Raw genomic sequence first — 16,097 nt, 5'->3', positions numbered from 1 at the left:
TTGAAGTGATTATAAAATTTAAAGATTACTACTATTCACTTGTCTTAACCATCTATTGAAAAAGAAAAAAAATAGACATTCCTTATATATTTGCTTCATATTAAACTTTATATTGGAATTGTTTTTCTTTTCAGTGATTTTCAGCATGTAAGATTTGAAATTTTGTTTTAAACATTTAACTTGCTTAATTCTTAATATAGCTATTTTCTATTTAATAAATATATGCATATATCTGTTCTTACATATATATATTAATCACATGAAACAAAATCCTAATCAGACAACCTTGCTTCCATGACAGTTTAACCATTTCATTTTTGTGAGCCTCAGAGCCTTGGTAACAGAACTTTGTATTAATTAGGTGCTGGCTAATCATCTGATAATTGATTCTGCTGTTGAGTCCCCAACAGTTACTAATGTATACCTAACCCTGTGGTAAATGCTTGGAGGCATGGATAAAAAAATACATAGGAATATAAATCATTTACCTGAAAGGGTTGTAACCTAGTTGAGAGATCAATTCAGAGAAATAGGTAAAAACATTCCTGAATATACAAATATATTTGTATATATATGATAATATACACTTCTGTGAAGTTGCTGTAGAAAATTCAAAGCATTATGGGAAAAGATAGTTGGAAAACCATACATCGGTGAGGGATTATACTTTTAGGTCTCTTATCTGTGTAATGATGCCTTTTATATTGTAGCATGAAGTGACTAGCTTACTGTAAATCCGTGACCTCAACTCTCAAGGAGGCCTTTAATACTGCCAGATAATCCTACCCCACTTTTCTAGTCTGTTTAATCTTCCACATCTTAAATGGCTATATTGCATCTTTTCCTTGTTCTCTAATCTCTAATACCTTCTTCCCTGTCTTTACTCCTACCTTCCTATTCCCCTGAGAAATGGAAACAATTAAAAAGTGACGCTCTATCCCCTTAGCAGCCAGCATCTGCACTTGCACAAGCTGTCTCCTTGCATGCTTCCAAAATTGAAGCCCTTTCCTCTGTCTGAGGCGCCACTTGGTCACTGGATCCTGCTGCCCTCTACCTGCCTCCTGTTTGACTCTTTACAGTTTCAGTTACCAGCTGTGAGCCGTGGCCTGAGTATATTGCATACAATAAGGTATTTTGAGAGAGAGAGATGACATTCACATCACTTACATTGTTATAATTGTTCTATTATTAGATATTATTCATTCTTTTACTGCACCTAATTTGGGAGGGAGGGAGGAAGGGAGGGAGGGAGGGAGGGAGGGAGGGAGGGAGGGAGGGAGGAAGGAAGGAAGGAAGGAAGGAAGGAAGGAAGGAAGGAAGGAAGGAAGGAAGGAAGGAAGGAAGGAAGGAAGGAAGGAAGGAAGGAAGGAAGGAAGGAAGGAAGGCTCTTAGTAGTCACCCCACCTCACAGTCAACCCTTCTGAGCCTCTCTTGTTAGTTGGAGTCCCCCTGCCCCATATATTCATTTCCTTGGCACTTCCATCCAGATTCATGGCTTTAAATGTCACTCTGCCTAAGATCTTACAGTCTTATATTTTTAGCCAAGCTCTTTCTCCCAAACTTTCATACTTTGAGCTCTCTTCCAAAATCTAATTGGATGTTTCATACCACGTCAAATTTAACATCTTCAAATTGGAATTCCTAGTTTTTGCCTCTGGCCCCCTGCAGTCCCTCTCTATCAGATCTTGGTGGGCACTTGAACCTCTGCACTGCACGGGTGCCAGAGATGTGGCATCATCCTTGACTCTTTCACACCCACATCATATCTGCCAAACCTGTTGGTTTTACTTTGAAAATATGCTTGGAATTGAAATAGTTTTTACTACTTTCTTTGTTGCTGCCCTAATTTAAGCACCATCATCTTTCCTGCTGGTGACTGTAATAGTCTCCAACTGATGCTGCTGTTTCCTCCTAAAAGTCTGTTGGACTTTAGCAGTCTCCATATTCCTATTGACACATCAGACCATCTCCTGTCCCGAAAACTCTCCAGTCACTTCTCACTTCACTTAGACTAAAAGCCAAAGATGTTGACAGTCACTTCAAAGCCCCACGTAACCTGAGAGCTAGACCTCATCCTTTCTTCTTTTCTCTAGTTTTCTCTAGTTCAGTTATTGTGAACGCCTTGTCTTTTTCCAACACATCTGGTCTTCTGTCACAGAGTGGGGAGGGGGTGAGTACTAACCCAAGTACTTAAGAATATAGGACAAGACCCAAAGCCAACACACAGAGGGAAATTAATATATATATATATATATATATATTTAAAAGTATTTATTTACATGTGGAATGAGAAAAGGGAGAGAAGGAAATTTTCTGACCAGCATGAGGCCACACACTGTCTCTCCTATCCATAGATGGTATCAGCTGAGCAGAGACCAGGGTATACCTGGAAGCTATCCAAAAACAGAGAGCACAGTGCACCTGTGCTCCTGTGCTCCATCTTTTGAAGTCCAGGTAGCAGCTCCAGTCTGCTGCCTAGTGTCCAGTAGCCCCCATTCAGGAAGAGGACAGAGTCTGAAAAGCTCTACCTTTTACCAGTGAGTTGGCTGTAGGTGTCACCCACTTCAGGGCCCCTGCCCTGACTGTCCTTTCTGCATGACATTCAGACAACTGCTGTCCCGCATCTCCCTTATACTTTTGCTCAGCTGTTACCTCCTTAATGTGGTTACCTGTACTCCCATTTAAAATTGTGCCTGCTCTGTCACCTTTGCACTCTGGCCATTTTTAGCTGTTTTGATTTTTTCCATTTCCATGACAAATGCTCCTAGGAAACAGGGCATATGTTAGTATCTGTCATTCACTTCAGTATCCCAACTGACCACAGCCATCCCTGTCAATAATGACTAAACGGAATGGGTGAGTGAATGAATGAATGGACCATCGAGAATTCAAAAAACGCTTTCTCTGTTTCAGAATGTGTCTCCATAAAGGAAGAGGAGTGGCCCAGGAGACAGATGCCATATCCCTACCCCCACTTACATGCACCTGTCTTGAATTACAAGTCTCAGTATGCGGTGAACTAGACTTCCTGAGCAGGGAGCTTCTGGGAGCAATGGTGGAATTAAGCAGCCATGCTTGACTTAATACCAAATTAAACAGGCTCGGATTCTCTTGCTTTTCCAGTTCCACTTTGCACTGAGGGACATGGAGGGTATCTCTTGGATTCCAGTGTGTCCTGGAGCTCTTTGTCACCACAATCGAGACTGATCCTGGTATCCATGAGGATTCTGTAGGGTCGTTTCTGTGTTCTGTTTGTTCTTGCTTCTCAGGACTTAGCCTTACCTTAAGAAAGGAATAAAAAAGAGAGTAGGTGGCCACCAATCTCAAAACATAAATGAGCCAAGAGAATCCATTATAGTTATAAATTGTTATGACATGAAAGTGAAGTTGGGGATTAGCTGAACTACGTCCCAGGAACCTGGTTGGAAAAGCAGTTCTGGAAAATCAACATAGTGTGGCAGGCTTCCAGGCTGAAAGTGCCTGTTTCAGTGGAACCAGGAGGAAACTGTGAATGAGGGCAGGAAAATGTGCTGTGAGGTGCTTGACCATACCGTGTAGGCCAGACACGAAGATGTCAGCTTGAAGCAGGGACTCATTTGATATAAAATAGTTTCATGGCATCAAAATCCAAAGGTTCCTTAAGAGCTGTTCTCTTAGGATGTCAAATTGGTTAAAAATGGAAAAAAAAAAAAAAAAAGCCATCTTATCTGAGAATTAACAAAGAATACTAGAATTAGTTAACGACCTATAATTAAAGTGATAGGCCCCTATATGTGAAATGAATATTGAAAAACATTACCATTTTCTCATATGCTAAAAAATTTGAAAGAGTCTATATTAGAAGAAAGAACTTGAGTATAACTAATTTAGTACACATCATATGGCAGGTATTAAACTGTATTGACTAGTTTGATCTGAGGAGAGATATAGAGAAAATGATTTGTGAGAGACTGTGAAAAAGTGTTTATTTATGCATGGTATAATTTTGGTGTGTAAAAAGTGCTTGTCATTGATCTCAATGTATATACCAAACACTAGTCTAGCCTTGTGGCATTCATTTTCTGGAATCCCAGCTGCCAGAAGGGTGCTATTTTTCTCATCTTAACCATGAGGAAACATGTTCAGTGAGTCAGGGTCACTCCCTCAGTCAGTGGCAGAATCAACACCCCAAGGTTATTTAAAACCCTCAGTTCTTGAACCCGTATGAAAGGAGTTGATGTGGAAAAAATCCCCCATGTTATTGATGCCCTGATTGAGCTCGAGAAAGCTGAACTGAGCTCAGGGAATAAAAAGTGACATTGCCCCTTCAGTTTACATCCTGGAATCTTTTATCACAAACTGATAAACTCTCTTATCTTCACTGTGTCTTATTTTCTTCTTCCACTTTGCTCTCCATTCTTATCTTAGAAATACAGTTCCTGAAGGGACGATACTGAGGGACTATATTCTGCTGCTCTTCTTTCTGACTTGTGTGTTCATAAAGCTGATTTCCATCTAAACCTCCATATTTAATAGTCACATTGTCACTGATAGGAGGTGAGCCAAGGAAAGAGGCACATTTTAAATTAATGTCTTAATCTAAGCAAAGATATTACCTGGTCCCTGGAATTATATGCCAATCTTCTCCGCCCCTTTATTATTATTATTATTGTTACTGTTATTGTCATTGTTATTATTTTAGCATTCTCTCTTCCTGTTATTTCGATATTGAATAGTTGGTCATTGCATAAAATAATGAGATTTTCCATAGGTTTCTCAATAGAATCGCACACCTAAAGTTTGTTTTCCGGTAATGGAAAAAAATACATGACAATTTTAACACTGCATCTTACCAGGATGAAAAGATCCTGAGAGAGATGAGAGATCATATTAACATTACAAAAAATCTTGTATCTATATTTTTATGGTCAGAAATGCTCCTGAATAATGGATGGATCTACTCAGGGAAATTCTGTTTCTAGTAGTAAAACTGAGTCTAATTAAGATTACATCGCATTGTAAAGGGCACCATTGTGTATGCACTGCTTTTTTGCAGTTTTCAGTGGTTCAGCCCATTTGAACAGTAGTTTGGAATAGAATTTTTTAATGTCTTGATAACTCATGGCTTACTCATGCTACCTCTTAAGATCTATCTCAAGGAAAGAATCCCAAAGAGTAAGAGGCTTTTTGCACAAAGATTTTTCAAAGCAGAACATTAATCATAGTGAAAAAAGTTACAAACTTTTAAATGTCAAAAAAAGGTGAATGGCTGCAGTAAATATTTAAATAGTAGTTTTGTATTAAAGATTTATTTATGTATCCAAGAGCTGGGGTACAGGCCAGAGGTGGGGGGGGTGGTGAGAGGATTCACCAGAGATAGAGTGGGGAGCAGGCAGATCTACTGAAATACACTGCTGAGGGGAGCAGTGGGTGAGACAGGAGAGGTCTGCTGCGCCATGTGGGTAGCTCCCTGGCCGGAGATCACACTCATGCTTCAATGACTGTGATAGCTTCCTAGGGCTGACGCTTAACCCCTTGTGCCACCAGAGAGGCCCCTTAAATGGTAGATTTTTAAAAATATATCACATGAAAAATATTATAATACTTTAAAAATTGGGAAAAAATGAAATATTTTATGATTCTAATTATGAAAATATCTATAGATTTTTCAAATTTTTTCATGAAAAATGAAAATATCATCATACTATCATGATTGTTTCAGTGGTAGAACTATGGGCAACTTTTGTTTTTTTAAGTCCATATTTCCATAGAGGCAGCATTCCTCTTATCATTAAAAATCCTAGTAAATGTCAGGAATTGGATTTCAGATATTGAAGTTCACTGCATGGCTACTGTGCCCAGATCCAGAACTTTCTCCTCCTCTCCCAGTCTGCATCGGTGGACCTAAGTAGTTTCAGTACTCAGTCCTTCACCCAGACAGCCTCAGGTAGAAGGGATTAATCTGGCAAATCTGGAAATGAAGCTGGCTTTGTCGATTGTGCTTCCCCCTTGTCCTCCAAATCCACTTGCCACTCATGTCAAGGGAACAAACCTCTTTTCTGAATTTGTCTATTTTCTCACTTGGTGGATAACCAGGTATTGCCTAGATAGAGGAAATTTGCAAAATATCAAATAACAGAGCACAGATTGAATAATATCATCTGTAGTGACTCAAAGAGAAGCAGCCGTGTAAAATGACTGTAATTGCTGTAGTCATAAGACATAGCGTTGTCTCCTTTTTTTTTTTTTTGTCCAAAACATCATACTTTTGGGAATTGTGTCAACATTTATTGAATAAAGTAAATGTTCAGGATGGGGGTGGCAGTTCCTAAGTCTTTTCCTCTGAACTAAAGAGCTAAGAATTCTATTCCTCTGTTTCCCAGTTTCCAGTTGCTACAAGCTATTGGGTTGTAAACACATATTTCAGTAGCTCATCTTCACCTTCATTATTTGTAGTGCTTTCAGAGAGGACAATGGCCTTTTTTTAGTTTGGAAACAGGTGTTACATAGCCTGGAGCTTGAAAATCTCATGTGTTGTGAATACTAATTAGCTGTTTTGGTTAAAGAAAAAGGTGGAGAAAACAACTCCAGCAGTTAATCAGTGTACTTATAGTTGGGTGGGGGAGACACTGCTGTTTCTTACTTTTTCCTCCCTGCTTCTTCCCTCTTTAGACAAAGCCTGTTGCATTTGCAGTTCGGACAAATGTCAGCTACAGTGCAGCCCATGAAGATGATGTTCCTGTGCCAGGCATGGCCATCTCATTTGAAGCAAAAGATTTTCTGCATGTTAAGGAAGTAAGGAACATAATTTGAATTTCTATCTGCTTGATTTTTCACCTTGAAGCACTGTTTACTTCTTACTGCTGTGAAATAGCATGGCCTGCAGCTGCTGTTGTATAACATACTCACAAAATCAGTGCCTCTCAACCTTTTCTAATATAAATATAACCTTTCTAAAGAAGAAAGAAGCGATAGGCCGCTTGCAATAATGTCAAGGCTCCCCTGGGTTCTGTGACCCAGAAATTGACAACTACTGGAGGAGATGATCCTTTTTTATGCTTAACCTGTACTTTTTCTTCAACCTTGACTGTGTGTAGTTTCCCCCACATGTCTCCAGTTTAGCCATCTGGAGAGAGTTTAGTAATAATATCTAGAATTCATAATCTCCTTTCTGTTGACAATGTCTTACTTGGGTCACGGTGCCCTTTGGTACATTTCCTTGGAAACTTCCTTGGTAAATTTCTGCAATGGAAGAGAGAATGGTAGGAGTTAGGGTCAATGAGGCAAGAACCAGATATCAGGAAACTCCCTTTTCCTCTGTTTCAAAAGTCTCTACATTCTGGTTGACAGTGACTCAGTGTATACATTGTAAAAATTCACCATTAACTGAGCTTTATTTTGAGTCAATATTGATTAAATGTCTGCTGTACAGAACACTGAATTAAATGACCTTAAATTACCCCAATGTTCTCAACGTGAGTATGATCTTTCCTTGGACCTGGAGGAATTTACCACTGGATGATACGTCCAGCAGGATGATACGTCCTGGGGGCATCTGTGAGTCTGAATGCTCATTCCCCCAAAGGCTGCAAGCAAAGGGGCCGATGATGACCTCTAAAAAGAACCTAAAAATTTTAGAGTCTGCTATGTCATTAATTTTTAGAAAGAAATGCAAAATATTGGCAAGGAAGAAAGGTAAAGTATTTCAGAAGTGATAGTTTGCCTCGAGCACAGCAAGAGGTTAGGTTGATTCAGGGTGGCCTCCAGGTGACACGTGCTTAGTCTTTTTCCATCATGGAAGGAAAAGAAAAACAGAATGGATATTCTGGTTTGAAGTATTCAAGAAAAGAATTGAAAAATATTCAGTTGAGGGGAATTGAACCAGATGATATTTAAGATAAAATATTTCATCCCTGAGAGAGAAGTTGTCACCATAAGTGTAAGTAGAGAAATCATCTCCTTTGTGGACACTGTATCGTGGTAATTATTAACTTGCTTGCACACAGCTAAATTTTGTTCTGACACACAATATTTCAGGCAGATTTCAGTATTTATCTCTCACACTTAATGCTGCTAATTAATCTGATTATATAAAAGGAAAATCTTTTTAACACTGTGTAGTTCCTAATGGTCTCTTGCTAGGAAGAGCTGTTAATTTTTGAGCAAGCAGAGTTTATCCTACTCAGGGTGACAAAGGCAGTTGTGATGGAATTCATGCGAGTCTCAAGGCGGAACCCAGAGAAAGAAGGTAGAGCCAAGCCTGCAGCTGGTTGCTGAGCCACCACAACATTCACATGCTCAGCCTGTAAACCTAAGGGTCTCTTAAATTGTGATATTTTGGGCCTCCCCTGGTGGTGCAGGTGGTTGAGCGCAGCACTGTGAAGCTGTCTGCAGCCTCTGCAACACGGGTTCGATCCCGGCCAGTGAGGGTCCCACATGGTGCAGCAGACCTCTCCTGCCTTGCCTGCTGCTCCCCTCAGCAGTGTATTTTGTCAGTCTGCCTGTTCTGTTCCCCGCTCTGTCTCTGGTGAATCCTCTCACCCTCCTGCACATCTGGCCTGTACCCCGGTTCTTGTATAAATAAATAAATAAATCTTTTAAAAAAAATTGTAATATTTGAGGGCCTCCCCTGGTGGCGCAGTGGTTGAGCGCTGGGATACGAGGCTGCCCGCAGCCTCTGCAGTGCTGGTTTGTTCCCCAGCTGCCGGCGAGGGTCCCACAAAAAAAAAAAAAAAAAAAAAAAAATTGTGATATTTGAGGCATAGTTAACTGTAATTGCCATAATATTTCTCTCCACTGAAATAGCTAATTTGGAAGAACTATAAGTAGAAGATTTGAACTTCTGTGTACTGATCGTAATCATTTCTTGATTTTGTGTTTAGAAATTTAACAATGACTGGTGGATAGGGCGATTGGTTAAGGAAGGCTGTGAAATCGGATTCATTCCAAGCCCAGTCAAACTAGAAAATATGAGGCTACAGCATGAACAGAGAGCCAAGCAAGGGAAATTCTACTCCAGGTATGAGAAAAACATCAAGTATTTGTGTCAAAGTCTTTTTACACTGTCATTTATAACAGAATGCTGTTATTTGCTATATTCTGTGGTTTTTTTATATCTGTTAAGAGACAAACTGGTAATATAACAGGGTGGTCCCCAGGAAAGGGGCAGGTTTCAGGAATCTGTTACAGAGCAGGAAGAGGGGCAGCCCAGACCCCGCAAACCTGCCTGTTCTAAATAGGTTTTGCCATCCGGTGCATCAACACAAAACATGAGACTTTAATGGGAAGGAATTTTATTACAATTAAGAAACAATACAGAAAAGGCAAAGAATCTAGTTTCTAAATGAAGCACCCGAGTTACCTGTCCCCTTGTGGGTAAAACTCCATCCAAATGGGATTGGCCCAGATCAAGGCCCAAAAGCCTGTCCCAAGTCTAAAGCACCTTTCAGTGGGGACCCACAGAAAAGGGTCAGAAACAACCAGACAAGCCCGGAAGGAAAAGAGCAAAATCAAAATCAAGATAAAAGCTGCCATTGTCACCTCCCCACGGGTCTCACCCACATCTGTGTCACCCAGTCCACGACCAAAAGACAAGCGCAGTTTCTTCACGTGTCTCTAGGCTCCATGCGCGTCCTCCAGGTCTCCTTCTGGCTCCATCCTGCTTCCTTCCTTCCGCAGTCTCCTCTGCAGCTTCTCTCTCTGCTCAGCTCCACCCTCCCTTGGATGGGGCAGGGAACCTAGAACCTCCCCCTTTCCTGGGGACCATCCTGTTACAGTGATATGGTTTATTGTGCTGGCTCTAAATAAAGAAGTAAACTGAGACAAGCTCAAAATTGTCAAAAAAGGTAAGTTTATTCAGGAGAAACAGAAGAATTACAATTTGGAACTTGCAAAAACCATGTTAAACTGCACACAGGTTTCTTGAAGGTTTGGGGTAAACAGTATTTATGGCCAGGGACTGTAAAGAGGGAGAATTCATCGGCATGTACTAAAACAGAAAACAAATGGACATCAACCCTGAAAATTCCCTGAGAGGTCAAAGCCACCCCAGCCTTATAAAGTCCAATCCAATCCACTTTGTGAGACAAACCTGACCTAAGTCACTTCTTGTTCATGTCTCTGGAAACCAGAAATACGGCTTCCCAAGGTAAGTGTCAATTTTCTGTAACCCAGGCCCTTATGAGGAATCAGTCTCTCAGTCCTTATCACTCCTTAAATTTTCTTTTCCCAAGGGTACATGCATGAGATTTTCCATTTTAAATTGAAATTCTTTCATGAATGATAGCATCACAAATTCTGAATTTTAAAAACTTCATCCCAGCATCTGATTTTTTAATTTTATTTGGGAAGAAATCAAATTAATTATTATCATTCATGATAACAGCTAGGGTCATAGAGAATTAAATTTGTGCTTCAGTGCAGAGGAAATTCTTAAGTCTCAATCTTGCTGGCTCTGAGCAGCTGGGGGAGGGGTTGGGGGTGGGAATACTAAGTGCTGTGTCTGTAGCTGCTGGTAGGGCAGGACGCCACTTTAGAAATAACATCTCAGACATCACTGATAAATAGCAGCTCTTGAGGTCTGTTTCATTTTCACTTGAGAAACTTAATTTTTAATTCTACTCACTGTTACACACTTAACTGGAAACTCAATATGAAATGGGTTAAAATTGCCTTAATGCACAGAAATTAGATGGTTTATGTAACAGACAGGGGCTGAATTATCCCTAGACAGAGTGAATTTTAAACTGAACTCTTCCCTATGAGAAGGAAAGTTGTATGAGCAAGTCTTTTCTTTAATGTGAATAGCTAAGCTTTTGGATTTTTTTTTTCCTGGCTTCCTTGTTACTTGTTTATATAAAGTTGTATAATCCTTTATCAATGATAATGTTTTAGTATTAGCAAGAATCTTTTTCAATACCCACAATCAAAATAGAATATGCTTTTTGTTTTGAACATCCATCTTCATTAACTAGTATTTTATAGCTAGGTACAATTAACTAGTATTTTAGTTCAGAGGGGTTCTTTTTTCAAAACTTCTGCCCCATATTTGAATTGTAACTTGCATTTATTAAAGATTGCAGCATGCACTTAGCCATATAAAAGTAGAGACATGTAGACAAAGCACGTGCATTTTACCTGCAGGATGTTGAAGGTATGATACTAGTTATTCAATTTCTAGTGTTCTGTTGACTTCATTGTGCATTTTCCTAGTCTCCATATTGATAATGGTGTCTTGCTATGACTTAATATCTTGTAATGTGGAAAATTTCATTTTCATGGGACATAGATACTAGCGTTATCAATATAGTAATATATACAGTTGATGCTTGAACAACTTAGGAACTAGGGGCCTTGACCCCTGTGCAGTCAAAATTCTGCATATAACTTCTGAATCCCCCCAAATTTAAAATTGACTGAAAGCCTTACCAATAATGTTTGTTTACATTTCTCTTAACCTCCAGTGATGCTATTTATGTATGGTCTGTGTTTGTATGCATAAGTTTTGATAAATTGCAACCCCCTTTAATAGATTTATGTGGGGCCTCCCCGGTGGCGCAGCGGTTGAGTGCTGAGTTGCGAAGCTGCCCGCAGCCTGTGCAGCGCCGGTTCGATCCCCGGCTGCTCCCCGGCCACCGGAGGAGGGTCCCACATGGCGCGCAGACCTCTCCTGCCGCCCGTTGCTCCCCTCAGCAGTGTACTTCCATCCTTCTGCCTGCTCTGCTCCCTGCTCTGGCTCAGGTGAATTCTCTCACCCTCCCGCACTTCTGACTGTACCCAGTGCTTGTATAAATAAATAAATAAGTATTTAAAAAAAAATAGATTTGTATGTATTCTATAGTACTAAATGATAGATTATTTTCTACATATAGTTTATGTGTTCATGACATAACTTTTACATAATTTTTTTGATATTTCTAGGCTATGCAGTTCTTCTTGAACTGCAAATAGTTACAAATATAAAAAAAATTCCAATATATTTATTGAAAAAAATTGCATACAACTGGACCAGTGCAATTCAAACCAGTGTTGCTCAGAGGTTGACTGTACTTTGTTGAGGTTTGAAATTTTCTCAGCTGGGGAGTTTTTTGTTTTGCTTTTTAGTTTGTTATGGATAATACAGAATTTTCCAGAGTTTTCCTGCCAAATCACTTGAAAAGGGGGCTCCCTGATCAAATAAGTTTAGAATAGTGTGAAGTAATAGAAAGTTATTTTAGGATTTTGTTCAGAGCCTCTGACATGTTGATATGCACTGTGAATCTGAGTGGAGTAGGGATGTTTTTCTTATATATACCAAAATTATAAAAATTCTTTCTGATTGATATCTTATGAGTTGTTTTTTATAGAATACATTTTGGAAAATTTGGGGTGGATTTTTGCAGAGAGAGACTAGTGTATCTTTCTCTGCTTCTTCATGTACAAACTGAGAACAGAAAAAGGCTTCTCAGGGAGGTTTTGCCAAAAGTTTTCTCTGTCTCTCAACTGTGCAGCCCTGGTCTAGCACCAGTGATTAGCTCAACTATGTACGATCCTTTGAAACCAGTAGGTATTGTAGCCTCCACTTCACAGATGAGGACACAGGCTAGAAGAACTTTAGCAACCTGACCAAGGCTGCGCAGTTAGAACCAGGAGGAAAACCCAGTCAGTCAGACCAAAGCCTGACACCAGGCCCACTGGCGTGCTGTTCTGTAAAGCACATATCCAGGCCTGGGATAGTAAAAAGACTCTCATCATCATTGTCATCTGTTATTAGTTATTGTATTAGATATAATGTTTTTGCTTTTGCATTTTTCCTTAATGAACTATAAACCATATTTGGGGACCATAACAGGTTTACAACTTATTTTAGGTTACTGTAGGTAGCCTTATAACTGTATACATATTTCTTTTATTTTTCTTGATTTTATTTTATCCTGTCTCTTTACCCAAGCTTTTGCCCTAAGTAGGTGCAACATATTTTTACTTGCTTTCAGAGGTTTTTGTATTTTCCTCCTACTTTTATTAAATACAGTTTTAAGGACATAATCGGAATTCAGTATTTTAAAACTCTGCTATATACATTATAAAAGTCAACAAAAAATCAAAGGCATTAGAATTGGGACACAGTTCAAGAAAGTGGCATTTTTACAGAATTAAAAGGTAAGGGCAAATTTACATTCTGAACTTTTGACTATTTGCAGTATTTGCCACAATTCAAATAATACTTTGACTGTTATTAAAATTCAAAGAGAATGCAAAACAAACCCATGCTAGAACTGAAATTAGACTTAGTATTTTAGAAAAAGAAAAAAAACACTTTTGGAAGAAAATGTTTTGGTCTTGGTAATGGGTATTCTTATATAACTGCCAGAACTGCTTCTATTAATACCACTTCTTATTACTTTTACATATTGCCTGGTATCCTTTTAAATGTACTGGAATATCTCTTAAGAATTCTAAAATGATGTGAAGTCCTCCTGTTAGCTGCTTAAAATTTTTGATGTTTGTCTGCTTAAGCATTAAAATGCCAGAATAGTAGTAATAGAATTCAGCTCATGATTGGTATTTTTGTGGCACTTATATTTTCATATTGATATTTATTTAAATACCACCTTTTGATGCACAGACACTATGGAAAATTCTTTCAATTAGACCCCGGCTTGGCCATGATAATAAAGGCCGGGCAATTAAGATCGTCTTATGAAATACTATGTCAATACTGCGAAGTGAAGGCTACAATACCTACTGGTTTCAAGCAAATACTTTTTGAGATGTTCCTTTCCATCTTTGTGTATGAATGGGGCCATTTCATAATATGTTATTTGGCATGCTGGTAGTCTGGTAAAAAATAACATAAATGTCGTTGTTCTAATATTCATTCCAAAATTTCTAAGACATTGGAGCATGTCTTGTATCCAACTTTGGAATCTGGTAGTTCTGAAGTATATGCTCTTCAAATAATTTTTAAATGAGCCAGTTTAAATCCTCCATGTTAGCCAAGCTGGAGAAATGTTCCAGATACTATCTGGGAGTGAGTGAACTCATATAACACTATGTTCTGTTCTTTCATGTGCTTTTAAAGGTTAGCAAGTTTTGGTATTGCGTGTTTTTCTTTTGTAGGTTGCTCATGAAAGCTAGAGTGCTTTCAGTCTAAGTATAAAGTTAGAATCAAACAAGAAGGAAACAATAAGTTTTGGTGTTAACCTTAAGGTTCTATGCGTTGCTTCAGAGGGTCTCTAAAATAATAAGCAGAGGAAATCTCTGCTGTTATCTCTGTGATCCTAGCAGAAATGTGAAGACTGCTGAAATTGCCCTAATTCTCTTCCATTTTTCTCAGGGCCTCTTAAAATTAAACCTTAAATTTGAAACAGAAGTTTCAAGGGCTCCAGCAACACCCACTGGAAAATTATTATTTGCCTCCTTAAAGGAAAAGTAGATTTAAGGTTCATTAAGGACTCAATGAGTAATCAAGGTTTATTGAGCACTATAAATGTTTTAATATCTGAAATAAGTACCAGATTTAATATAACTTTTTGCTTTACTCCAGTAAATCAGGAGGAAATTCATCATCCAGTTTGGGTGACATAGTACCTAGTTCCAGAAAATCTACACCTCCATCATCTGGTAAGTAAGTGATAAGTACTGAGTGTTATATATTGCATTTCATTCTTTCTAGACCCTAATTGTGTGAGTTTACATACAGAAATCACTATGCTCTAGAAATAATGAAAATGTTCAGAAATAACATTCATATGTGTTTGGAACAAGGTGGGGGAATTTTTTTCTGGATTTGAAAAAATATGTCAATATGCTCACTGTAATTTGCTATAGATGATCAAAGTAATGTATTTAACTTTATCACCTCCTCTACCATGGTACCCAATATATTGTCATGGCAGTAAATGGGTGAATGTCCACCAACAACTATAATGTGATGTGAGATGTTGGACTCGATGTTAAATAAAAAGAGAATGATAAAACTCTAGAAAAGTGAGGAAAGGGGAATGAGGTGACAGTGGAGCGATTGGCCTGATGTGAACTCTACCTGAAAGGCTCTGCAGAAGACATAGGGATGTGCAGAAGTACCCAAAACAGAAAAAGCACTTGTGGGAGGAATAATTATTGTTTTCTTTCCAAAGCAGTGGAAAAGGACACCAACTTATATTTGAACTTCAGATAAACAACAAATTATTTTGTAGTGTAAGTAACTATTGTATGAAACATGTTTCCACTAAAAAATTGTTTATCTTAAATTCAAATCTAATTCAATTTTTATTTGCTAAACTCCAATGTGAGAACTTAGAGGTCTATATAAATAGGAGAAAAATTTGAAAAATTGTATGAAAGCTCAGGATCAGAGTCATACTTTGCTAAGACTTAAAATTGAGAGTCAGAGTACAGAGAGTCAGATTACAAGGTTGGCCAGCAGAGTGTTCCAGCAAAATGTCTTCAGGTGTGATGTTGAGGAACTTAGCAGTGGGAAGATGTCAAAGACAGAATTGTGCTTATATGGGGAAATTAAGGAACAAGTTGCACTATGACTAGTATGTCTTAAGAATAGATTCCCCCTTTTACTAATGACCACCCCTCATTCCTGGATGATGGCAGCTTATAGGGACCAATCAAGTACTTCTTAGCGATAATTACAGGACGTTTTAAGTGAGCAAAATCTGAGAGCAGTAAGAAATAAGTAATTTTATAATACCTAGTGATTTCAGAAACCATGTACCTGTAACTGGCAGTAATTCTAACTTGCCCCAAATGAAGTAAAATATGTTGGAAATTGAAACCCTTTTAAGTATTATGTAAGGCTTATTTCATCCTTGAGCAGCGGGGAATGGATCTTTCTTACATGTACAGGGAAAGGAGGCTTGTCTCTGCTACTTCTCACATGTTTGCAGTCGCAGGTATTATGGGGTAAGCCTTATCCTCTTCCCATGTGTCTTAAAGACTGTCTCAGGGAGTCCAGAGAACTGTCATGAAGCTCCTAAAATAAGAAAATGCTGCATCACGTTGTGACAAAGCAGCAGCCCTGCCTGCGGATGGTACCCCCCTTCTGCAGACCAGGGAGATGCTTCCAGTCCTCTAGCCCTGCAGTCTGCTGCTTAGCATTCAGTAGTATACTGAGAGCAGACGCATGC

The 16,097-nt window shown here is 38.8% G+C and overlaps 1 protein-coding gene across 2 annotated transcripts in view; it reads left to right on the top strand.

The window, feature by feature from the left end:
- The window catches only part of CACNB2 (calcium voltage-gated channel auxiliary subunit beta 2), a gene marked incomplete at both ends in the record, with an annotated part of 300,427 nt that overhangs the window by 262,375 nt on the left and 21,955 nt on the right, over nt 1-16,097 (top strand). For both annotated transcript variants that reach the window (XM_084254336.1, XM_084254337.1), the window contains 3 exons: nt 6,652-6,774; nt 8,862-8,998; nt 14,504-14,580. In XM_084254336.1, the coding sequence (XP_084110462.1) occupies nt 6,652-6,774; nt 8,862-8,998; nt 14,504-14,580 (337 nt within the window). The remainder of the gene's footprint in view (nt 1-6,651; nt 6,775-8,861; nt 8,999-14,503; nt 14,581-16,097) is intronic.

This window comes from Talpa europaea (genome assembly GCF_964194135.1).
Source record: "Talpa europaea genome assembly, chromosome: 14".
Lineage (NCBI taxonomy): Eukaryota > Metazoa > Chordata > Mammalia > Eulipotyphla > Talpidae > Talpa > Talpa europaea.
This window is presented reverse-complemented; position numbering and strand designations above follow the sequence as displayed.